Genomic DNA, 22,740 nt, shown 5'->3' on the forward strand with positions numbered 1-22,740 from the left:
TGCGCGTGTTGTGGTCGTCGCGATCCATTGACCAAGTGCCAGAAAGTACCTCCTACTTCCAATCCAGGGCAAAATGCTCCTTCCGTGAGAACACTTCTCTCTGCGCTTAACAGCGCTTGCCGAATGAGCTGTCTTGATACCAAACCACGCTCCCGTCACGACCCAGCGCAGCTCAAGCGATGACTTCAAGGACTAACGACCAGTTGCGGCCGACCAGCCGTCGTGGTGCGTCAGGTGCATGGCGTCGCGGCGACCGGCTCAAGCCCGCACCTGCAGATACGCTTGAGCTGTATGGGCTGCCGTCCAAGGGCGAGACGAGGCATGCTCATCTCTCTATGGTACCGGACCTTCCCACTGACTTGAAATCCATAGACTGAACGACTTTCGCACGCAAGAGCTCTACTTCTCCAAGCTGATCGAGCGCTACATGCGCCTCTGCGCCATCAACGAGAAGCAGCTCTCCTCCCTCTTCGCCTCCATAACCCTCACCGACGCACCTACAACTACACCCCTCGGCCTCCCGTTCCCCGCCGCACCCCCACCTCCAGCCGATGCCCTCCCCGCCGCCCCGACAACCTTCAACAGCCCTCCCATAAACGACCTCGCGACCGTCCTCAGCGCCTTCCGTAAACTCCGCGAGGCCATCACCGCTACAGCCCGCAAAGATGCGTTCGCGCGCCGCGCATACTTTTTCGGCATCCACGCCGCCGTCCTCTGCAAGGACTGGGCCTCCTACCTCCCCGCTCTGAACTACCTCCTCACCGCCCTTCACGCCGCGACGCCCCTCTCCCCGCCCGATCTGAAAGAGTACGTCGGTCTGCTGGTGCTCGACCAAGCGTGCCGGCAGGGCGACATTGCGCTCGCGCACGAAACGCGACTTCGATACAATCTTAAGGATCGGAGAGTCGATCTGGTGCTCAAGGCGCTGGTTGCGGATAATTGGGTTGTGTTCTGGAAGATGAAGAAGGCGGTCGATGGGTATCAGCGGAGCATTATGGAGTTTGCGGAGCAGGGCGTCAGGGTGCATGCGCTGAAGTGCTTGGGGAAGGGCTATTTGAGTGCGGATAAGAGGTTTGTGGAGAGGAGCGCTGATAGGGAGTGGGCAGAGTTGGTGAAGGATGGGGTGGGGTGGGCGTTGACGGACGAGGACAAGGTTGTTATCAAGAAGCCGAAGCAGAAGTGAAGAGAGGTAGGACAAGGATCCGAGTCATTAGATATGTGATACCAAACGTGCAACGGCATAGGCTAACTGCGGGTGTGGGGAGGAAGGCGAAGGCTAATTGGACTATCAGTCAGATTGGCAAGCTTCTAGACTATCCCACGATGTAGAAACTTTCACTAACGCAAAGCAGGTCTGATGGGAATGTACGCCACGGCATCATAAAGCGTGGGTTAGAATAGCCACATGGGAAATGGGTATCATTACTACACTCGTCGATGCCTCCCACCTATTCTTCTTGTTCTTCTTCGTCTTCCTCGCCGCCCTCACCATCCTCGTCATGCCACACATCGTCGTCCATATCGTATTCATCAATGTCTTCCATCTCCTCGTCCTCATCCTCATCTTCTTCACCTTCGCCCTTCTGGCCCCTCTCCTTCCGCTTCTTCTCAATGTTCTCCTTTTGAATTCTCCTCCGCTCTGCCTTCTCCTGATTGCGCTTCTCCCATGTAGCGTCCAGCTGCTTCATCTCCTCCTTGGTCTTCGTGACAAATTCGTGCCACATGACTCTTCCGCCGGCCACATCCTCCTCCACTTTCGTCAGCCTTAGCTTCATGCGCGGCCCAATCTCAACGAGTTTGACTGCGCGCTTCTCAACCCTTGGTCCATTGGTTTTCGCCTTGGAAGTTCCGTCGCCCGACTTCGCACGTTCGCGCTCCTTCTTCGACATGACCTTCGTCCGCACCGGCGCTGTGACTTCGACCTCGGCGTCCGTATCTGCTTCGGTGTCGCTTGCGGACGTATATCCCGCGGCCGATGGGTCCAGCATATAATCCGCGACATCCTCAAGCTTCCCTAGGTTGGGTAACCCGCGGCCTTTCTTCTCCCGACTCTTGATGAGCTTTTCCGCGGCGTGTAATCTCCGTATCGCTTTCGGCACACCGGTAATCTTTGTTGTGATCGCATAGTGCCTAACGGTGATTGTGATGGTGCCATTATCGTCCTCCTTCGGCGGCTCGCGGTTCAAGAGCAGGACTCGCTTGATTGTGTGGAGCGGCGTGGTGTGCGGTTGGATGGGCGGAAACAAGCCCTGGAACATATCTGTGACAAGCTTCTCGAGATGCTTTGGTGGTGCTGAGTCTCCCAACTTTTCGCGCTCGGCCTCTGAAGTGAGGAAATTGTTCATTACGAGGAGGGGCGCAACGTTGTAAGCCTGTGGGTCAGCGCGGTAGTGCTTCACACTCTTCATAATGTCTTTTGCCAAGGAGTATTTCTCGACGCGGAAGTGCAGGGTTGGACCGCGGGGTGTCTTTGCGAGGCGCAGGTTTGTGTTTCCGGCCTCGGAGCGCGAGAAGAGGAGGAGGTGGGTTACGCCGAGGGGACCGGCCATGGTGGTGAAGTCGCGCAGTTTGTTCGCTCTTCGCTCCTGCACGCTGTCAACGTCTGTTCAAATGCGGGTTGAGCGCAGGAATTTTGAACGAACCTTGAGTCTCACTGCAGTGTCTGGCTGCATGACCTGCCGTACGTCTTGTACCAACTGCGTGACGCTAGATCCAACCTCGCCGGCGCCTATCCGAATTACCATGCTCTTGGGGTTTCCCTCCTTTGGCTTTGCGACCGCTTGCTTGTCCGCGACGGACTGCTTCCGGCGACCGCTATTTCCTCGCGCCATGTTGAGAATGTCTGCTCGATTCGAGCGGCGAGGTAGTAGAGCTAGGGTTTATACAATCGATGTATTTAGTAACGTCTCGCCTTTGGTCGGTCGAGTTGATTGTTTGACCTTGGTATTCGGTGCAGGTTGCGACTGCCCCAAGAAAATTGTCGAAATCTTGGCAGCGCCGGATTTAAGGCGGCTCCACCTGGAAATTTACGCTGCACGCCCGCCCACTGCACGCTGCACATCAACATGCCTGCCGTGAAGAGAAGAAAACTCGATGCGCCCACCAGCGCTGCTGGACCTTACCCGCACAAATCCAAGCCCTCCAAACGCTCGGAACGCCCTGCGAAACCCAATGCGAAGACCGCGCCGCGCAAAGAACCAGAACCTGCCCCAGAATCTAGCGAGGACGACGCTGAAGATGCGGAACAGGTGGTAGAAGCGGAGGAAGAGAGCGCACCGGTTGATCAAGGCGAATCATCCAAGAGAACCTTCGCAGACCTCGGCGTACGGGAAGAGCTCTGCGAAGCCTGCGCCAACCTCAAATTCACCAACCCAACGCCCATCCAGGAACAATCGATCCCGTTGGCCCTAGAAGGGCGCGATGTCATTGGATTGGCAGAGACGGGCTCTGGAAAGACAGCCGCTTTTGTACTGCCTATCCTCCAGTCGCTCATGGAAAAGCCGCAATCCCTCTTCGGACTGGTGCTTGCGCCAACCCGAGAATTGGCTTACCAGATCTCGCAGCAGGTTGAGGCGCTCGGGAGCATTATCAACGTGAAATGCGTCACCCTCGTGGGTGGCATGGATATGGTCGCGCAGGCAATTGCTCTCAGCAAGCGACCGCATGTTGTCGTTGCCACACCCGGACGATTGCTAGACCACCTCGAGAACACCAAGGGCTTCTCGCTGAAGCACTTGAAGTATCTAGTCATGGACGAAGCCGATCGCCTGCTCGACCTCGACTTTGGCCCTATCCTCGACAAGATTCTCAAGGTCCTCCCACGGGAGGGACGTCACACATACCTCTTCTCGGCCACCATGTCGACCAAGGTAGAGAACCTCCAGCGCGCGGCCCTCCACAACCCCGTCCGCGTCAGCATCTCCTCCAGCTCCCACCAAACCGTCTCGACGCTCATGCAGCGCTACATCTTCCTCCCCCATAAGCACAAGGACCTCTACCTGATCCACATCCTCAACGACGCCATCGGTCATCCTACCATCATCTTCACACGCACCGTGAACGAGGCACAGCGCGTTGCCGTGCTGCTACGCACCCTCGGCTTCGGCGCCATCCCCATTCACGGCCAGCTTAGCCAATCGAATCGTCTCGGCGCGCTCCAGAAGTTCAAGGCCAAGTCCCGCGACATCCTCGTGGCGACTGACGTCGCTGCCCGTGGTCTCGATATTCCCTCCGTTGACTTAGTCATCAATCTCGACCTACCGCCGGACAGCAAGACCTACGTGCATCGTGTCGGCCGCACAGCCAGAGCTGGCAAGAGCGGCAAGGCTATCTCGTTCGTGACGCAATACGACGTGGAAATCTGGCTGCGGACAGAGACGGCGTTAGGGACCAAGATCCAGGAGGAAGTTGTACCCAAGGACGAGGCTATGGTACTGGCTGAGCGGGTGAGCGAAGCGCAGCGAGTGGCAGTCAAGGAGATGAAGGAGATTCACGACAAGCGCGGGAGGAGAGGCGGCGGCGGCGGTGGATTCAAGGGGAAGAGGGGCAGGGATGGGATGGACCAGGAGGAGGGCTAGAGAGTGCCTCCAGTCTGACTTTACTTCCTTTGCTTCATGCATCATGATTAGGATTTCACGTTCTCGATTTTTCAAAGGGAGCTGTGTGGATTGAAGAGCTTTTGTTGATACCAGTGATTATCCTACAACTTGATACCTTATTCCCTTTGTGTTGACCTTTGGGACGCTGAACTACCTCCATCATCGGTCTCCCATGAGGACGATGACGACTCATCGTCGTCAACGGCTGGCATGCTCCTCCAGTTGTAATTCGCATTTACATACCGCCTGAGCGTCGCCATGAACCTCCTCATTAGCTCAGCATCATCGATCCCTCTCATGCTCTCGTCAACCCTGGCGTCGTTTCGGAATTGGGCAAATGGGTCATTAAGCACATTTGCGCTTAATGCGCTCTGCTGATCATTGCCTCCACCCCTCTCGACCTCGCGACTCAACTCCTCCAATTGTTCATCATCAATCTCGCTAAGCTTACTGCTTTGATCGTTGCCTTCACCCCCCTATTCCTCAATTCTGCTGCCATCCCCATTTCTCTCGCCCTCGTGGTCGTTCCTCTCAATAAAAATCTCCTCTTCATGCCAGAACCTCACTCTCTTCAACCCACACGGTAAAGTCACGGTCATCACGATCGGGTTGCCGACGTTCTACGCCTTCCCAGATTCCACATCCTCGATAGCGTCGGCAAGGACGCCGTCAGCACCCATGCCAGTACCGTCGCCTTTCCACCCATGAGAGAACACCTCGAAGTTGTCGTCCACGAGCCATTGCAGATCTTCAGACTCAGGACGGAGTGTACGTGCTAAACCGTTTCCGGCTTTGGGGTAGTTTGCAGGAGGATCGGAGTCGTAGCCATCGTCATAATCTGCTTGATCCAGTGCACCACTTGGGTTGATAGACGGAGGGTTCATAGTATATGGACGCTGTGTGCTCATCTCACCGAGGAGCTGAGCCTCTGAAGGATCAATGTCTGAACCGCTTGGGTTTGTGAGTTGCCGGGAGCGCGGAGTGCCACTTATCGAGCCATGGCCATTTGATGGTTTTGATGTTGATGTTGATGCGGGTTGTGAGGTTGGTTTGGGTACTGATGGTTTCGAGGTGGGTGCTGATTGATCTGGGATCAAGTCGTGGACGTTGGGTGGGAAAACGGGCAGTTCGGGATGCCGTATTGAAGCGTGTAGGAGGAGAGAGACTAGACGCGCGTGCGAGAGGGTTGAGAAATATGCGCGTTTCTAGGCAATGTTAGCTTATCCACATATCACTTTCGGATGGCTCACCTCATCTATTGACAAACCCTCCGCAGTGGTAAGGCCACCTGTTCCCTCGATGACAATTTGCTTTGATCGCTCGCAAGGACCGCATAACCACTCCTTCTCCAGAACAGTGACCACTTCATTGCTTATTGGCGGATCATGGCAATACTGATGGTATGCAGTATTACAGCTATCACAGAAAACAATTCGGTTATTGGTAGGATCGGTACCACGGTGGCAGGTCTTGCACTGTGCCGCGAGTATTGTCTTTGTTGATCTCCTTCGCTTGACAGTCTGTGTAGGCTCAGGTATCGTGGGTACGAAAGCTACGGGCTTGTTCACGCTGCGGCCAGATTTCGTCCGTGTTGGCAACGGCGTATATGAAGAAGAGATGTCCGAGTCGTCCTGTATGGGGTCAGTTGACACAGTACAAGAGAGTGAGATGCGGCGCCATTCACATCGCTCTCCTCACTTTCTGCCCTCTTTCTCTTCCCGCCGCGGCCGCCACCTCTGCCTCGTCCTCTGCCTCTGCCGGACCCTCTTGAAGCAGGTGTTGGCCCCGCCGAGCCCGCGCCACTCTCTGTCTTCAATGGCGTTCCAACTCTTCCGCCTCTGCCCCTCCTTCCGTTTCCAGCTACTGGCGGGGGCGTCGGAAGCTTGTCGCTCGTAACGTAGTTCTGTAGCACCTCTGCTCGCTTGGCCTCGAACGCAGCGGTACCGGCAGTCGCATTGCCTTGGTTTGCCTGCAACCTCTTGAGGATTTCGGCCGTGGCAGCCGAGAATTGCGGGAAGGATGGGCCTGAAGAATTTGACGCAGAGCCAATCGTGTTGTGCGAGGCCCATATTGAGGGCTGTGTGGTTGCGCTTGGTGTGGTTTGCGCCGTGGATGTGGAGAGGTTAGTTTGGCTAGGTGCGCCGCTCACGGTATTTGGGCGATTGAGCGCCGGGGAGCCCGCTGCCTTGGAGTCTGGCGGGTCCATGTCCTGTAACGAATGTTTGCTGCAGTATCGCTTGCGAAAGATAGGTTGCCTGCGCTTGTTGGCGCAACTGTGGAAGGGAACGAATGGTTCATGTGGAGTTGCCGATCGGCGAAGCTTGTTGCTGGATTGGCCCTAGCGGCGAAGGCACGATTGACTAATGGCAGGTGCAGTTCGACCATCATTCCGATACCATCGGCAAGACCGACAGGGTTGATTTTGCACAAATTGGACCTCAGTCTATCGCCATTGGCTAGTTCTATGCTACAACGCCCTCGCTGCGCAAGCTTTCAATGTCCTTGGATCCCATCCCAAGCGTACCTCGTAGTATCTCGTCAGTGTGTTGGCCCAGAGTTGGAGGAGGTGTTCTGATGCCTGGAGTCGACTCCGAGTATTTCACTGGAGTGTTCACCAACTTGATTGGACCGCACGATGGGTGCTCAATCTGTTGCACCATTCCGCGAGCAATGGTATGGTCATGGTTCAGTGTCGCTTGCACATCGTTGATGGCTGCGTATGGCATCCCACAACCTTCCAATATGTCAAGCCACTCTGCAGTGGTCTTCTGCACTGTCTCGCTTTCGATCATCTCTTCCAAGGTATCGCGATTCTGCACCCTCAGAGCGTTAGTCTTGAACCTAGCATCCAGTATCCATTCGGGCTTGCCGATCCTCGTGCATAGAACGCCGTACAGGCGATCATTGCCACCGCCTAGTAGAATATCGCCATCCAACGTCTTGAAAGCCTTGTATGGTACAATTGACGCTACAATGTGTGAGTTATCAAAGACATCGGAGAAGCACCATCGAACTCACGGTGTGAAGTGCCCCACCTCCCAGAGTCCTTTTGGCCACTAATAAGAGCAGAGCTCGCGATATTTGCAAGTGTGGCTGTCCTACATGAACGTAAGCCAGTATACTATTAATTATTAGGATCGGAGCATCTTACTGGCAGTCACTGAGCGCTACATCAATGTGTTGACCCTTTCCAGATTTTATCCGACTGAGTAGAGCCGCCATAATCGAGTTCGAAGTGTAAAGCCCTGTGGTCAGGTCGGTCACGGCGACCCCGACTTTGACTGGAGGACCATCGCGTGCGCCCGTAATATGCATCAAGCCAAATTCGCTGTAGCCTGTTAGTATCGCGCCTATGTAAAGCACCATACACGTACGCTTCGACCATTACATCATATCCAGCCCGATTACTGTAAGGCCCTGTTTGTCCATAGCCAGTTATACTAGCGTAAATTAGACCCGGGTTGATCTTAGAGACCGATGCGTAATCCATCGCATATTTTGCCAACGATCCAGGAAGATAATTTTCGACAAGCACGTCGCATTCCTTCACTAGCCTGTGTAGAATATCGACTCCGGCAGGATGAGCGAACGAGAGACCGATAGATCGTTTATTTCTGTTGACCTGAATCCAGTCAATTTGACAGTAAGGCTGCACTTTTCTCACGCATATTTACGGCTAAGTAGTAGGCACTTTCACCAGGCCCTTCCTGATTACTGTCGACGTATTTGGCGTAAGGTGGGCCCCAGGCTCGAGTATCATCTTGCTCGCACTGATCAGCAAGATTCCTAGATAGAATTCAATGCGCACATACCTCCTCTGGTGGGATGCTCGATCTTTATGACATCCGCCCTGTAACAAAGTCAATTCGAACCTAAGGCTCCCAACTATGGATCGTTGGATCGTTGGACCGTACGGTCGCTATTCGTACCCCAGGTCACCAAGTATTTGTGTGCAGTAAGGCTAATTAGCTGTTAGACAGAGTAACGAGACATCCTTGCCAGTCCGTCTTACACCGGCTAAAACTCTTGTCATGTCAAGAACCTTGATACCCGCCAGCGGAAGTGTACCGTCCTCATTGCGTGCTGCGGATGCTAGCCATCTTCGAGACTGGGCTGTGAACCAATTGCGCTGACTGTGGGTAAGCGAGGACCGAAAGACTTGACTGGAAGGTCGGAAGAGCATATTTAGGCAAGCAACCGCAAGATGTCGAGGTGACAGACAAGCTTCCATTCCCAAATCGCAGATTTGGAAGTTCCCCGAAGCTCCCCGCGGAGGCCCAAGCTCTGGCGCAGACCGAGGCATCTTGACCCTGCGGCCCCCGCCACTACTTCCGCGTCACCCCACTACGAGACAATGTTCACCGGCCTTGTTGAAATAATAGGCAGTGAGTGGCCCATTACTCCACCCATTGTCAACATGCCACAACTAACCGTGACAAGCCGTCACTGCCTTGGAGCAGCTTGACAAGACTGCGAGCGGAGGCGGCGGAACCTCGCTCACCATCGGGGATGCGCAACATATTCTGGAAGGCGCTCAATTGGGGGATAGCATCGCCATCAATGGTGGGCAACCTCCGCAGTTTATCGTAGCGCCGCTCAAAATAGACACAGGAACATGTTTGACGGTGACGGAATTCGACAAGACTTCCTTCAAAGTCGGCGTCGCCCCCGAAACGCTCCGCAAAACGAACTTGGGCTCGCTCAAAGAGGGCTCTAAAGTCAATCTCGAACGCGCTGTCGCGGCATCGACGCGCATGGGTGGTCACTTTGTACAAGGACACGTCGACACGACCGCTTCAATAGTATCTATAACTCCCGACGGAAACGCGCTCACCTTCCGCTTCAAACCGCGCGATCCCGCCGTGCTTAGATATGTCGTATACAAGGGATACGTCACCATCGACGGAGCCAGCTTGACCGTGACAAAGGTCGAGGACGGGCCTGACGGTTTCTGGGAGGTCATGCTCATTGCCTACACACAAGAAAAGGTCGTTACGGCGTCAAAGAAGGTTGGCGAGGAGGTCAACGTTGAGGTTGACCAGGTTGGCAAGTATGTTGAGAAGAGTGTAGCTGGTTACTTTGAAGGGACCGCAAACGGCGAGTTCGCGATCCTCGAGAAGATGGTGTCTAAGCTAGTTGATGAGAGACTGAAGGCCCTCGGGAAATAAGGCACGCTTTGCGGCTCCAAGTTCATCCTTGGTACACCAACATCCGATGCCAAAGGGAGGGCGCGGTACGGTCTGAACATGACTGGCAGGCCCGTAACATGGAACCGGGGGGCTGGCCAGGCATCGAGACGCCCATCTTGCGTGACGGACCTATAGCAAATCGTTTCGCATCGCACAATCGCGTTAATGCCTGGGAGCAGACAAACAGGGCGGTCACCTAGTCGTGGCGCTGAAGAATGAGGCGCAGCCTTACTTTTTCCTCCCTCAAATATAAAGATGTGACATGCCTACTACTGTGCGCTGTTGCCCTTCACTCTTTGCTCCTGTGGCTGTAATTTTGCATTTAGAAACATTCGTCAATGTACATCATCTGGTGGGGACGCTGTTGCCTAGCAGCAGTGCATGATGCATCGCACCTTCTGCCCAACCACAGGCGGCACGCCAGAGCAATCCGATTTCATTCGATACATATTTGCAGCTTGGTGATGAGTTGCTCTCTATTTTGATGATTTCGCCGCTCACAATCCTTGACTATTGTAGCTTTACATGCGCCCCGATCAGGCAGAAACTCGTTTCCATCAGCAATCGGACGGCTTTCTAATGCGGATACCGCTGAACATCTCGGCAACATGCGGGACGCTTCCATATTTGATGGATGCGGTCATCCCAGCCGTGCCGCACCTCTTTGGTCCGTATCCGGTGGCTGCTAAACTGGCCTTGCATGTCAGGCGCACAAAGTCGGTCTCGTCTCTCACCAAGCCGCACTCGCATGGGAAAAAGTGGTCCGCAGGAGAATCGAAAAGTTCGATTTGGGGGCCAAAGCAACGAACAGAAAGGCAAGAATCGCGAAGAGTTGAACAATTGCAGCGCGCGGATAAGGTGCAGTACGATACAGGGTTTTCGTCGGCATAAGTGTTCGATTGGTGTGCATCGGCTTGCCTTGCTGCTCGCTGGACACGTCAACCTGCGCTCCCTCACTCTGAAGGCGGAGGTCCCACGCCCGAGACGCTCATTCTCAGCCTTGCCACTTGTCCACCTTTCGCTTTAATTCTCTCGTTGCTTTTCGAATCTCGGGCGTATCGATGCCGTAGTCTTCTTCCCCGCTTGCAGTTATCCTATCACGCGACTCACCATGGACCTGCGGCTCCTCGACTACGCCAAAGATGCGCAAGACACAGCGACCGCGCTCAGTACTTTCCTAGACGAGATACCAGAGTATTCGAAAGAGATCAAGGGTGACATTGCCGAACTCTTTGCCATCTCAAGCGCTCTTGACGTACTACACGAGGACCTGGCATTGTCGCGCTATGGCAGGCACGTTGGTCGTATCGTGCATGATCTCGACATATGTCTCCCGAGCCTGGAATATACGCTGGAGGACATCCGAAACATCTTCAACAAGTCGAAGCGAAAGGGCCGACAACATCCTGGAGCTTTCCCCGGTACCCCGCCATACGCGCAGATCTGGGAAGATGCGTGCGACGAGATGCGGGCACAAGGTATTCCTTTAAGTGCGCGTTTGGAAATGTATAGAACCTATCTGCAAGGCTTGCATGATATTTTGAGGAGGTAGGTTGTCGTGGTGGCCTGTGATTGATGTGTTTAACGACGAATAGCAAGGGAGATGACGGAGAAGTCGACCACATTCGGGCTCGGCTATCGAAGATACTGAAGAAACAAGAGCCAATTGACGACTATTTCTCCAGGCTCTCGGTGGATCCACGTGCACATGGTATGCTTGCGATCTCTTGTCTACTTGTTCTTAGCCTCCACCTCGCCATCTCCGACCGGCCCCTCCGCTTGGCAACTGGCGATTGCCCGTCACCGAGCGATGGCTTCTTTCTTGTATCAAGATGTGTTTTCCTACTTCCCACAGACGCATAGCATATACGAGTACTATCGTCAGAGTCCGTACAGACCACTAAGTCCTTATCCTACAGCGCCTCGAACACCCCAGCCGTACCAGTACCACGCTCCCCCATTGCCCCCAAGACCGCACGTTGAACGGGGCACCACATATCCGGCTTATCATCCTCACCAACACCCACCACCGCCACCGCCGCCTCCGCCTCCACCACGTTCTCCGGTCTATGGCGAGATACCATACATACCCCCTATCGTACCAGAAGTGCCGCAATCACCCACCTACTCAAATGCGTCTTCAAACACTTACTCGCTGCATTCCAATGACTCTGGAGGCCCAGTCGCTCATTGGGCGATGAAAATCCTTGATGGAAGACATTCTTCAACGCCCTTTCAAACCCTTGGGCAACCGTACGCAAACTCCGTACGACGGTGTTGACGAAACTGACAGCACCCAGGACTCGGTGTCTCGGAAGAGACGAGCCGCAAGCTATCGAGCTGCTGGTGAAAGATGGCTTCGAGAAAGTGCTTGAACTGTAAGAAGACGACCATGGTTGCTGATTCGGCTAACATCGCTTAGGCCTTTCGAAGCGACGAACGTGTGGGTGAGGCTCTACTGGCGCTCTGAAGATAACCGAGCACGGATTCTCTTCTTGACCCTCGATCCAACCGGGCGAAGAATGCGTTACTGCTTTCCGCTCACTGGTCTGAAAGTGCTGCGCACCGAATCGAGCTTGCAGCTATGTCGTGTAAACCGTGAGGATGGCCAGCTCGATCTCTGGGCAAACCTGCGATTCACGCTCTATGAACGTATGTCCTTCAAAGTCCGTCGAGACAATATAGGCTAATCTATTAGGCATGGTGTTGTTCTGGAGCACCATGGTCGCGATGAAACGACAAGATGACACCCAAACACCACCAGGTCTCGAGGATTTCTTCCAACCTGGAGAACAGCAAGAGTTTGGAGGGTAAGCTGTCGCTCCATCGTGTCCTCCTATAGAAGATACTAAACCAGATGTAGGGAGATACAAGACGACACTTACGCGTACCGCCATGCACTCCGGATCTTCCGTGACAAGGATTCAGGCTGTGTACGCTTCGAAGCTACACCTCGCCGAGGACCATTGAAGACCATCCCTATCTGGACAGCCTTCGTTACACAGTACGTCGGACACAGAGGCTGGATGAAGCGTGTGGGAGCGCAGACTGTTTCGTTCCGCGAGCTTCATCCTTATATGTTCACGGACGGGTACAAATTGCCCAAGGGATCATCAGGTAGATACCAGCTGACATTCACCACGCCGAATGGTACGTTCTATCACCTGCATGTACACCTAAAATTGGCTAACAGCAGCAAGACGCGCGAAGCTTCATGGAGACATTTCATCAGATCCGGGTCCGATAAGCGACGTTCCCCATATCAATACCGGAAAGCACGACGCCAACTTTCCTTCGCACATTTCTTCATCCTATTTCCATCTTTTCAGTGTCTTAAAAGCGCAATGATTGTTATGTAAGTGGTAATAATGCGGTCTTTGGAGTGAACTATCGCCGGGATGCGGACGTGGCTGGATGAAGGCTCACGAGAGGCGGAAGCCCGGAAAGTGTGCCTTGAATACTCTGCCTCGAGATGATGCACAGTGCGGAACTTTGGCGATTGTCCCGCGAAGACGAGAAAAGCCTGGAACGACGGCTACGAGACCACGACTTGAATGATTACGGGAGGAAGGTGTCCAAAATGCAACGTTATACCCCTCTCAGTACGGCTTAAGTTGTAGGGAGGAATTCTGCTGTTCAGCGTCGCTCAGTCTGTAGTTAGCCACCGCGTTTGCTTAGATAATTGAATCATGGCGTTCTGGTTGCTCCAAGTCTTGAAGCGGCGAAGACAACTCGTCCGGTAGACGACGCCGGCCTAATGTGGGCCTAGAAGACTTTCTCGCGTTAGTGGGCTCGTAGCGGGGCAGAGACTCAAGTCGTGGCTCTGCGCACGGTCCACATGAATTATGATTTTCGCTTTTGCAAACCACCACCAGGCAGGAACGCTCAGCCCTGAACTTTCCTCTGCAGTCTCAGGTCCTTTTCCTCCAGATCTCATTTATCACCATGGCTTCTTCACACACCGGGGCGAAAGACCCCCTTGCCGGCATGGCGCACTCCGAGGCGCATTACTTCAACAGGTATGCTCCCACCAGCCTGTATGCACTTGATGTAGAAGAAGAGATTTGCTGACGATTGTTTGAATTGCAGCTACAACCACCATGGTCGGTCACAGCAGTCTTACACACACTGAGCAACTATACTAATACGCGCGAAAAGGTATCCACGAGGAGATGCTGGTGCGTGCCGAGCCAACCGTCGTGACAGCTGTCACACGAGCGCCACAAGAAGCCTTGCTGATTTGAATCTAGAAAGATGAGGTCCGAACGAGGAGTTACCGCGACGCAATTTACCAGAACGGCCACCTCTTCAAGGACAAGGTCGTCCTCGATGTCGGATGCGGTACATCCATCCTGAGCATGTTCGACTACCTCTCTTTCCACGGGACGACTGAAGCTTATATACTCATAATAGGTTCGCTGTGCGTGCGGGCGCCAAACATGTCATCGGCGTCGACATGTCCACCATCATCGACAAGGCGAAGGAGATCGTTGAGCGCAACGGCATGAGCGACAAGATCACGCTGCTGCAGGGCAAGATGGAGGAGGTCGTTCTGCCCTTTGACAAGGTGGACATCATCATCTCCGAGTGGATGGGATACTTCCTCCTCTACGAGTCCATGCTGGACACCGTGCTGTACGCGCGCGACAAGTACCTCGTCAAGGACGGCTTGATTTTCCCCGACAAGGCAACCATCTTCATGGCTGGTATTGAGGACGGAGAGTACAAAGACGAGAAGATTGGCTGTATGTATCGACACGACGATCGTGGCACGCTTGCTGACAACAACAGTCTGGGATAACGTCTGGGGCTTCGATTACACCCCTCTCAAGGCCACCGCCATGACCGAGCCCCTCGTCGACACCGTAGACATGAAGTATGTCGTCACCGACCCCGCTAGCGTTCTGACCCTCGACCTGTACACATGCACCGTAGACGACCTCTCTTTCAAGCTCCCATATGAGCTCAACGTCCGCCGCTCCGACTTCATCCACGCTATCATCGCCTGGTTCGACATCGAATTCTCTGCCTGTCACAAGCCCATCAAGTTCTCCACCGGCCCTCACACCAAGTACACGCACTGGAAACAGACTGTGTTCTACCTGCAAGACGTTCTGACCGTCGAGGAGGGCGAGAAGATTGTCGGTGAGCTCGAGAACAGGCCGAGCGAGAAGAACCACAGGGATCTGGACATTACCATTACGTACAAGCTGAACACAGAAGATATGCACAGGCAGTCGGCCGGTCAGGGCACGTACAAGATGTGCTAGTTGCTTTTGGCGGTGCTTGTCAAGGCATTCTTATCTTCGCGTGCGGCGCGCGTAGGGGTCGGACTTCACTTCTCGGATAGACTACCTTTTAGGAACGGCAGATTGGCGCTATGGCCGTCCTGGGAGTAAATACCAAAATTGCCGTGTCGGCAGGATAAAGGACCTGCGGCGGCTGCGGCGGGGGGGGGAGGGGGAAAATACATAGGGTAGCATGATACGATTTATGAAGAAGGGACCAAGTCACGATTGGGAATTCCTCCCCTACGAAACAACCATAAGACCATTACTCAATTAGATTAAGAAAAACAAGTGATTGTCACAAAGCTTATAGGGATAGATACACAGAAGACCGCAACGGCTTCAAGGTCCAAGGATATCGCTTATCCCAAAAGCAACCCACAACGCCGCCCATGCCGTCGTATCATGTCATGTCACGTAAGCGTCAACGCGGCTTCAAAGGCTCTAAAACGACTAATCCTCGAGTCCCAAGGCATCAAGCCCCATCCGCATGCCACTTTCCGGATCCTCCCACTTTTTCGGCTTGAGCACCCTCATCTTCTTGACAGGACTCGCACTCATCAGCTGCCCTTGACGCTCTTTGGCCTCCAATTTTGCCCGCAACACCTCGTTCTCACGCTCCAGCTCATCTACCCGGTCCTGCAGCTCTGGATCCGGATCCTCATACACCTTCACCTCGTCCCGCATCTGCGCCTTGGTCGCCTTGATGACAACATCGATCTTGGAATCGAGATGCGCCTGCTGCGAGTCCTGCTCGTTGTCCAGCGCAGACTGCCACCGGCGGCGCTCTGCGTCCACAGCTGCCTCTGTGTCGGCAAAGCACTCGTCACGGATCTCCTGCTCGAGATCCTGCATGCGATCCTCTGCTGCGGACCAGCTCGCCTCTGCGGCTTTCCGGCGCGCCGTCTCCTCCATCAGGCGCAGCGCGAAGACCTCGACTTCTGCGGTGAGGCGTGCGATCTCTGCGTTTGCGGCGTCGAGTTCTTCGAGGATCGCGGAGGGAGTGGTGCGGCCTGAGGGCGTTGTCCGGCCAGAGGATGTGCCGATTCTTGCGGGCCCGCTGCCGAGGATGTGTGTGGAAGTTGTGGAAGGGATGCGCGGGACAGTGACTTCGCGAGCGAGGGCGGAGTAGCGGAGAATCTGGGAGGTGGCGTTAAAGTCGCCCTTGGGGTCGGCGGTGACGATCATAATGGATTTCTGGGGGTGGTGGTAGTGTGTCGTTCGGGTGGAGGAGGGGAAAGAATTCGAGAAGAGCAGCTCGGTGAGCTTGCATTGCCGGAAGGGGACGACGTTCTGGGTGGTGTCAGTAGGTACAGTGGGAGGAGTGCAGGCAAGGAGAACGTACCCTTGAGCCAGCTTGCTGATCAGACTGCATCGACATGCACTGGCCAAGATACATGAGGGACTCGTTGATCTTGCCAGCTTCTGCCAATGTCTCGCCAGCTGTCTTTGCGTTCCGCGCACGCTCAGATCCAGCCAAGTCAACGATGGTCAGCGTGCTGCTTGACCAGGAACCTTTCCGCTTCGCATCGCGCTTCTTGACCTCTACGCAGAAGAAGCCGTGACTTCGCGAGCTCACGGCATTGCTTCCGGTACCGGTGACCTTGCGCTCCACCAAGCCAGTCTCGAGCACCATGAGTGCCTCCTCAAAGCTTCCACAGATGATCTTCGTCAGACCGGCGACCACTTTTCGATCCGGACTCTGTTCCGTGCTCTTGAACAGCAACGGTCGTCGCTTCAGGTTCGGGTGTTTGTTCTTCGTCGCGGTTCCTGTCAACAGATCGAAGATGCGGTCGTTGTACACTTCGTACATAGAGATGACGATTGCGTACTCGGCGTTCCCGTCGACGGGTATATCGATGTCGTGAACGCTCGGCGATTGCGGCAGAGTAGACGGTCTGGGTATTCTGTTCGAGCGCGATCCGCCATTCGTAATGAACGAACTGCAGTCCTTTTTTTGGGGTGAGCCTGTGTTCAAAACACTTCACGGATTGATGGAGAGAACCCCATTCACAGGAAGGATTGAATGTATACCCGCACTTGCGCGATTGGAGAAAGTGGCTTGGAGGTTGGGATACCACACATCCCCGGCAACCGGGCGAGAAGGTGGTGACAAGGAAAATTAGACAGAGTCACGGAGATGTAACAAAAAGGTACTAACCGCCATGGGTGTCTGCGCACGCGAGAAGCGCGCTTCAGACTGGTTGTCACCGTACATCGAGTCCAGGAAGGCAGTTGCTGTGAACATGTGCGCTTCTGATACATCGGCTGCAGCCAGAGATGTAAATGCTGGCGCTCCATAGAAGGATTGCACCAGCTGCTCTCCGGTCGACTGGAAGAGGACATCGAGTGCCATCTGCGTCAGACCGCGCTGCGACTTTGTTCCGAGAATTGTGTGACTCTGAATACCATTTAGTGTCAGGTTTGCATAGCCGTACGTATGCCAGAGTTCCTACCTTTCCAGAACCGGTCATGCCTAGCGTTGCAAGTGTTCCATCTCGTCCGTGATGTCCTGGGGCGCCCAGTACGCCCTCGATCATGGGGACGATGCCGACGCCCTTGAACAGCTCCATTTGCCGGGCATCCTCCTCAAACACTTTTGTGAACGCAAAGGTCTCAACCGCTCTCTTGCGCTTGTCATCTGTCGGTGGCTTGATGGTTATGTGCGTGGGGTGACTGCCTTCGGTGCTGTCCACGACAGTGAGGAAGCGCCCATCGCTAGCTTTTGATGGGCGCAGTCGCAAGTAAACGTCAAACAAAGAGCCAGAGGGCCGCGCTGGAGGGTCCATAGCCATATTGCGAAGAAGGAAGTGTGGAGAAAATGTTTTGGGTAGCTCTGCGTAGTGTGCCACCGGTAAGGGAAAAGAGTGACGCAGGCGCTCGCTTGGTAAACAAGCGCTGGGGGTGGTTGATGCGGCAACGGCGCGTCGCCCCACGATTCCTACCGCGTCCATCCGCGTCGCTCCTTCCTCTCGAAAATCGGAGACTGCATCTTCAAACGCTACCTGGACATGAAGCGATATGATGACCGGAACGCCGGAGAAATTATTCGTAATACATGCTGCCGATGCAAAACCTTGGCAGAGGCCTCTTCAGCTCCATTGCATGTCGCGCATATGTATCACAACGTGTGATTCTTCCAGCTCATGTTTGTACGCCCACTGAGCTCTGCAGCGTGGAGATGCCTTGCGTCAGGAGAGGAACTGGGAACATCGCAAATCCAGGCAGTCCGGCAGAAAATGTCGAGAGCATTTGCATCGCTTAGTAAACCAATGGTCAGACCACAGCAGCACCTCCCCGATTGATCGAAGGTAAGCGCGATTGAAAGCATCGTCTCTTGTCCTGGTGGGGTTGCATCCAAGCACCCATGGCCAACAAGATCGAGAACCCCGTCATCATTATCGGCGCTGGTATCAGCGGCCTCCTTCTTGCGCAATACCTAACCCTGGCCAAAATACCATTTCGCATCTTCGAGCGTCGAGAGAACCTTGGGACTACGAACGAAGGATGGGGACTAACCCTGACTTGGAGCCTTCCCACCTTACGGGATTTGCTTCCGGCTTCATTGTGGCATCGTCTGCCTGAAGCATATGTTGACCGAGCTGCCGTCGAGCGAGGCGAAGCTTCCACATTCCCATTCTTCGACCTGAGCACCGGCGAGCTCAAGGGCAAAACACCTCCAGCACCAGCGTCACGAAGAATCAGAGTCAATCGAGAGAAGTTTAGAAATTTGTTGGCAACAGGCATTGCTATCGAGGTAACGGGGCCGAACTCACGCTGTGAGCGAACTAGCGCTGACCTCTGGGATCAGTGGGGCAAGACACTCAGCTCATACGAATCTGCTAAAGATGGAGTGACTGTCTTCTTCAAAGATGGCTCGGAATGCTCGGGCAGCCTTTTGGTGGGTTGTGACGGTACGCACTCAGAGGTGCGAAGCCAACTACTCCCTGACGCGAACGAAAACTATATACCCATTCGCTTGATGGGTACCAAATTGCACATGTCGCCAATCGAAATTGAGCCGTTGCGTAATCTTGATTCTTTCTTCCTCCAGGCCACGTCGTCTAAGAACGATACTTTCGTTTACTTCAGCGGTGAGACCCACGAATTTATGATCTACGACTAAGCTAATCAGTAGTTCCAGTGCTCGATGCGCCTGGCAACGGGAGTTCTCGGAGCTACGTCGCGCAGATCGTTGTCTCTTGGCCATATCGCAAAGGGTTTCTCAACCGTGACAGCCCGCTTGCCATGCCGTCCTCAAATGCTGCACGATTGGATCTATTGAAGACCTTCGCTGAAACATGGGCAGAACCCTTTCGCTCATTGGCGTTCAACTTACCGGACACAGCTGAATTGAAGCCTCTGGATCTTACAGACTGGCCGCCAGCAAAAGATGTCCATGGCAATGGACGAGCAATGTTGGTCGGAGATGCTCTGCACCCAATGGCTATGTGTAAGTAGATTTTCGCCCTATTCAGTGCATCATGATCTAACAATAACAGATCGTGGAGACGGCGAGTACACCAAGGGAGACAATTTGGGAAACCCAAGCTGATGAATCACCCAGGTGCTAACCACAGTATCCAGGATATTCAAGAGATTGCTCAGACAATCGCACCATTGCTTTCGGGAACTATTTCTGAGTCCACGCTCCGGGCTGCAATAGACAATTACGAGGACGAAGTCATTGCCAGGTGCCGCCCAGCGGTGTTGGCTTCCCGGCAAGCTGCGTTTGATGCGCATGACTATCGTAGGATCAATCCGCAGAGTCCATTACTGAGTCCGCGTGTCATGATGATCAAGTTTGACGAGCACGACGAGGTATAAGTGGCCCGTGTAAGTCTCGAGTCTTTGCAATGAAAGAAAGTAGTTTGCATACTTTGTTCGGCATCACTACGATCAAAATTTAGACCCATATCTCGCAGTCTCTCGCAGCTCGCAATATTAAGTCTTGCCACTCTTAGTTACAGAAGACCTCCTTAAGCAGAGTCCGTCCGCATGATCAGTTGGTCTAGCCAATGCTTTGGAGAAATGCCTGTATAACGTTCCACCTACTTGTATAAACCTCGCACCCTGGGCACGGACTAACTTGAAGAAATCTCGCACCCTAGGCATGTGTCCATCGGTCACAGGTGCTGACATGCTTTGCAGTGGCTAAAAACCAAAGAGGAAGCTCCGCCGACCAAGCATGTACGACGCAGCATAAGCATGAACGACGCAGCACCAGCAGATGCAAGTACCCCGCGCAACTCCTTGGCCCTGAGTAAATGTTGAGAAGTTATTTTGCGAGACTTCTCTCCCATTGTTGTGCCGTCGTTTCGTTCATTCACTTCGTTTGGAATGGGTCTACACGCCGAACACAGCCACGAGGCTGACGTGCAAGCTTATCCTGCTGTCGATGCTGCTTGGGAGTTTCTCGACAAACATCGCAATGCGCGATTCGACTCCGCCGATATCAAAGCCTTACGGCAGAAGATTGACTGGCACATTGTTCCGTTGATGTTTTGCTGCTACACAATGCAGTTTCTTGACAAAGTTATACTTAATGTATGTATACCTTTCTTCATCAAGCGCGGGCAACAGTGAACAATGTACAGTACGCGGCAGTCATGGGTCTGCCTAAAGACCTGCACCTGCAAGGAAACGAGTTCAGTAACGTGGCGACTTTTCTCTTCGTTGCACTTCTTTGCTTCGAAGTGCCCAACAGTGAGCCAGTATTACCCGATAGAGACACGATAAGTGGCTGATATGAACGACTAGCGTATTGTCTCCAAGTATTTCCGGCTGCCAGATGGCGTAAGTGTCCCAATAGTACGCAGGGACGATATTCAGCTGATACGTAACCGCATTGCCAGTCGGTGCAAACGTTATGCTCTGGGGCATTGCTACAGCCTGCGGCGCGGCCGCCCACAACTATCAAACACTACTCATTTCGCGCGTCTTCCTAGGAATTTTCGAAGCGACTATCGGTCCTTCTTTGCTACTGATTAGCAGTCAATGGTATACCAAATCTGAACAAGCTCCCCGCTTTTCTCTTTGGGGCTGTGGAACCGTAAGTAAACCACCGGAGAACGTGGGTGTGTCTTTGTTGCAGAAGGAAAGACTTAACTCTTAGCTGAGACATTTACCGCCTTGTCTTGAATCACACTGACTTTATATCGGTCCCTTAGGGCATCGGCCAGATAGTTGGCGGTGCCGTCTCGTACGGATTCCAGCAAGTCAAGCCAGGGGCCGCGCTTGCCAGTTGGAGGATCATGTTTGTTGTGCTCGGCTGCATCACTGTTGTGATCGGCCTATGCACGTTCATGTTCCTGCCCGATACACCAATGCAAGCTCGCTGGATGACGGACGACGAGAAGGTCATGCACCTTAAGCATGTTAGTATCAACCAGACGGGCATACGCGACCACAAGTTTCGACTGAGCGAGATTTCGGAGGCGCTTGTCGATCCGCAGGTCTACCTACTTGTCCTGGCAGTAATTTTGGTACGTGGTCTGATCATCGATGGAGTTGTTACGAGGCAGTGACTGAGTTAATGCGATGCGAAGCTATCGATTTCGAGCGGCGTGGTCACTACCTATTCTTCCACGCTTATCAGGAATTTAGGATATAGCGGCCCTCGGGCCGCACTGATGAACATGCCGTCGGGCGTTGTCAGCATCTTCTTCACAATCTTTGTAGGCTACGGCATCCGGAAGCAGTCACACCGCTGGGCGTGGATTATAGCTTGCATAATTCCTGCGTAAGTCAAACTCCATACATGACCAAGGAAGCTGTCTAATTCCCCAACGCAGCATCATAGGCAGTGCTCTGATGTCCTTTCTACCAATAACTAACCGATCAGGTGTGCTGGCCGGGATATACCTCGTTAACGCTGTCATTGCGCCACTTTTCATATTCTACAACGTACGTAAGGATGGACCCTTTGCTCGTGTCTTGCTGATATGCATCGTCCAGTTGACAGCCGCGAACATCGCAGGCGCAACCAAACGCACTTTCTGTGCTGCCGTAGTCAGCGGCTCTTTTTCAATCGGCAACATCATCGGCCCGCAGACTTTCCAGGCTCGCGATGCGCCTGAATATCGTCCGGCCAAGTACGCCGTCTTGGGAACCCAAGCTGGCTGCGCTTTCGTAACCTTTACGTTGTTCCTGTACTACTTTGCTATGAATCGGAAGCGTAAGGTAATCGAGGCCAGTGTCGAGGAGCAGTATATGGATCGCGAGGTTTGGGAAAGACTTACGGATAAGGAGAACCCGAGATTCAGGTATGTGTACTGAAAAGTGGTAGCCTAGCTAGTGCGGATAGCAGGCTCTCTAGAACGATTGATTGGCGAACTACAACGCCCGAAGCTTGATTGTACACGGGATTACGAATGTCTTCAGCAGACTGGGGAACTTTCCCTAGCCGGATGGTTCAAACAGGCAGGAAGAGCAACACTCTTGTAGATGCTTCCATATCTCATTTCGACGTTGGAGCTTATCGTTTCCCTACCTGTTCAACACGCGCGGAGCCTCTTGTGTACTGCTTACCGTCAATGATGTCGCTAGTACTGCAATGTTGAACTGATTGCCTGTGCCACTTTTCCACGTTTGACTTTCCAAGGCCATACCCCCGAAGGGACAGCGAGGAATCAACCAAGATGTGTGATGACAGACTCAGTTGCA

At 53.7% G+C, this 22,740-nt stretch overlaps 11 protein-coding genes across 11 annotated transcripts; 7 read left to right on the forward strand and 4 right to left on the reverse strand.

Moving 5' to 3' along the window:
• Positions 1–85: 85 nt before the first annotated feature.
• Positions 86–1,290, forward strand: CC84DRAFT_574401 (uncharacterized protein). The gene is made up of 2 exons (XM_018186725.1): positions 86–319; positions 373–1,290. The coding sequence occupies exons 1-2, from the start codon at positions 180–182 to the stop codon at positions 1,181–1,183; spliced, it is 951 nt and encodes a 316-aa protein (XP_018038696.1). The 5' UTR covers positions 86–179; the 3' UTR covers positions 1,184–1,290.
• Positions 1,291–1,368: 78 nt separating this feature from the next.
• Positions 1,369–2,936, reverse strand: CC84DRAFT_1140949 (Brix-domain-containing protein). The gene is made up of 2 exons (XM_018176305.1): positions 2,643–2,936; positions 1,369–2,585 (listed from the first exon to the last, which is right to left on the reverse strand). The coding sequence occupies exons 1-2, from the start codon at positions 2,829–2,831 to the stop codon at positions 1,449–1,451; spliced, it is 1,326 nt and encodes a 441-aa protein (XP_018038697.1). The 5' UTR covers positions 2,832–2,936; the 3' UTR covers positions 1,369–1,448.
• A 42-nt stretch (positions 2,937–2,978) lies between these two features.
• CC84DRAFT_1257211 (DEAD-domain-containing protein) lies at positions 2,979–4,577 on the forward strand (the record flags this gene model as incomplete). The annotated part of the gene is made up of 1 exon (XM_018184710.1): positions 2,979–4,577. The coding sequence occupies exon 1, from the start codon at positions 3,066–3,068 to the stop codon at positions 4,575–4,577; it is 1,512 nt and encodes a 503-aa protein (XP_018038698.1). The 5' UTR covers positions 2,979–3,065.
• A 641-nt stretch (positions 4,578–5,218) lies between these two features.
• On the reverse strand, positions 5,219–6,804 carry CC84DRAFT_1214840 (uncharacterized protein; the record flags this gene model as incomplete). Its single annotated transcript, XM_018182677.1, has 3 exons — positions 5,219–5,803; positions 5,849–6,229; positions 6,283–6,804. 3 exons carry the CDS (start codon positions 6,802–6,804, stop codon positions 5,219–5,221), a joined length of 1,488 nt encoding a protein of 495 aa, XP_018038699.1.
• Positions 6,805–7,060: 256 nt separating this feature from the next.
• CC84DRAFT_1086211 (caib/baif family protein-like protein) lies at positions 7,061–8,781 on the reverse strand (the record flags this gene model as incomplete). The annotated part of the gene is made up of 8 exons (XM_018174148.1): positions 7,061–7,566; positions 7,617–7,696; positions 7,750–7,926; positions 7,973–8,220; positions 8,273–8,358; positions 8,411–8,448; positions 8,528–8,559; positions 8,611–8,781. The coding sequence occupies 8 exons, from the start codon at positions 8,779–8,781 to the stop codon at positions 7,061–7,063; spliced, it is 1,338 nt and encodes a 445-aa protein (XP_018038700.1).
• A 51-nt stretch (positions 8,782–8,832) lies between these two features.
• CC84DRAFT_1257214 (Lumazine-binding protein) lies at positions 8,833–9,766 on the forward strand (the record flags this gene model as incomplete). Its single annotated transcript, XM_018184711.1, has 2 exons — positions 8,833–8,983; positions 9,039–9,766. The coding sequence occupies exons 1-2, from the start codon at positions 8,953–8,955 to the stop codon at positions 9,764–9,766; spliced, it is 759 nt and encodes a 252-aa protein (XP_018038701.1). The 5' UTR covers positions 8,833–8,952.
• Positions 9,767–10,898: 1,132 nt separating this feature from the next.
• On the forward strand, positions 10,899–13,034 carry CC84DRAFT_1086894 (uncharacterized protein; the record flags this gene model as incomplete). The annotated part of the gene is made up of 8 exons (XM_018174176.1): positions 10,899–11,335; positions 11,383–11,479; positions 11,673–12,040; positions 12,088–12,165; positions 12,210–12,443; positions 12,505–12,597; positions 12,651–12,937; positions 12,988–13,034. 8 exons carry the CDS (start codon positions 10,899–10,901, stop codon positions 13,032–13,034), a joined length of 1,641 nt encoding a protein of 546 aa, XP_018038702.1.
• A 698-nt stretch (positions 13,035–13,732) lies between these two features.
• On the forward strand, positions 13,733–15,057 carry CC84DRAFT_1173838 (S-adenosyl-L-methionine-dependent methyltransferase; the record flags this gene model as incomplete). Its single annotated transcript, XM_018180060.1, has 6 exons — positions 13,733–13,806; positions 13,877–13,890; positions 13,946–13,965; positions 14,038–14,147; positions 14,201–14,532; positions 14,579–15,057. 6 exons carry the CDS (start codon positions 13,733–13,735, stop codon positions 15,055–15,057), a joined length of 1,029 nt encoding a protein of 342 aa, XP_018038703.1.
• Positions 15,058–15,375: 318 nt separating this feature from the next.
• Positions 15,376–17,926, reverse strand: CC84DRAFT_1257217 (P-loop containing nucleoside triphosphate hydrolase protein). The gene is made up of 4 exons (XM_018184712.1): positions 17,532–17,926; positions 17,237–17,476; positions 16,421–17,026; positions 15,376–16,368 (listed from the first exon to the last, which is right to left on the reverse strand). The coding sequence occupies exons 1-4, from the start codon at positions 17,868–17,870 to the stop codon at positions 15,529–15,531; spliced, it is 2,025 nt and encodes a 674-aa protein (XP_018038704.1). The 5' UTR covers positions 17,871–17,926; the 3' UTR covers positions 15,376–15,528.
• Positions 17,927–18,236: 310 nt separating this feature from the next.
• Positions 18,237–19,961, forward strand: CC84DRAFT_574718 (FAD binding domain-containing protein). The gene is made up of 5 exons (XM_018186726.1): positions 18,237–18,832; positions 18,887–19,169; positions 19,220–19,528; positions 19,578–19,589; positions 19,643–19,961. Exons 1-5 carry the CDS (start codon positions 18,443–18,445, stop codon positions 19,900–19,902), a joined length of 1,254 nt encoding a protein of 417 aa, XP_018038705.1. The 5' UTR covers positions 18,237–18,442; the 3' UTR covers positions 19,903–19,961.
• A 272-nt stretch (positions 19,962–20,233) lies between these two features.
• CC84DRAFT_1194570 (putative MFS transporter) lies at positions 20,234–22,652 on the forward strand. The gene is made up of 8 exons (XM_018181352.1): positions 20,234–20,622; positions 20,673–20,781; positions 20,836–20,871; positions 20,931–21,127; positions 21,246–21,560; positions 21,624–21,817; positions 21,870–21,981; positions 22,033–22,652. The coding sequence occupies exons 1-8, from the start codon at positions 20,416–20,418 to the stop codon at positions 22,351–22,353; spliced, it is 1,491 nt and encodes a 496-aa protein (XP_018038706.1). The 5' UTR covers positions 20,234–20,415; the 3' UTR covers positions 22,354–22,652.
• The last annotated feature ends 88 nt before the right edge of the window (positions 22,653–22,740 follow it).

Source organism: Paraphaeosphaeria sporulosa (genome assembly GCF_001642045.1).
Source record: "Paraphaeosphaeria sporulosa strain AP3s5-JAC2a unplaced genomic scaffold CC84scaffold_3, whole genome shotgun sequence".
In the NCBI taxonomy this organism is placed as follows: domain Eukaryota; kingdom Fungi; phylum Ascomycota; class Dothideomycetes; order Pleosporales; family Didymosphaeriaceae; genus Paraphaeosphaeria; species Paraphaeosphaeria sporulosa.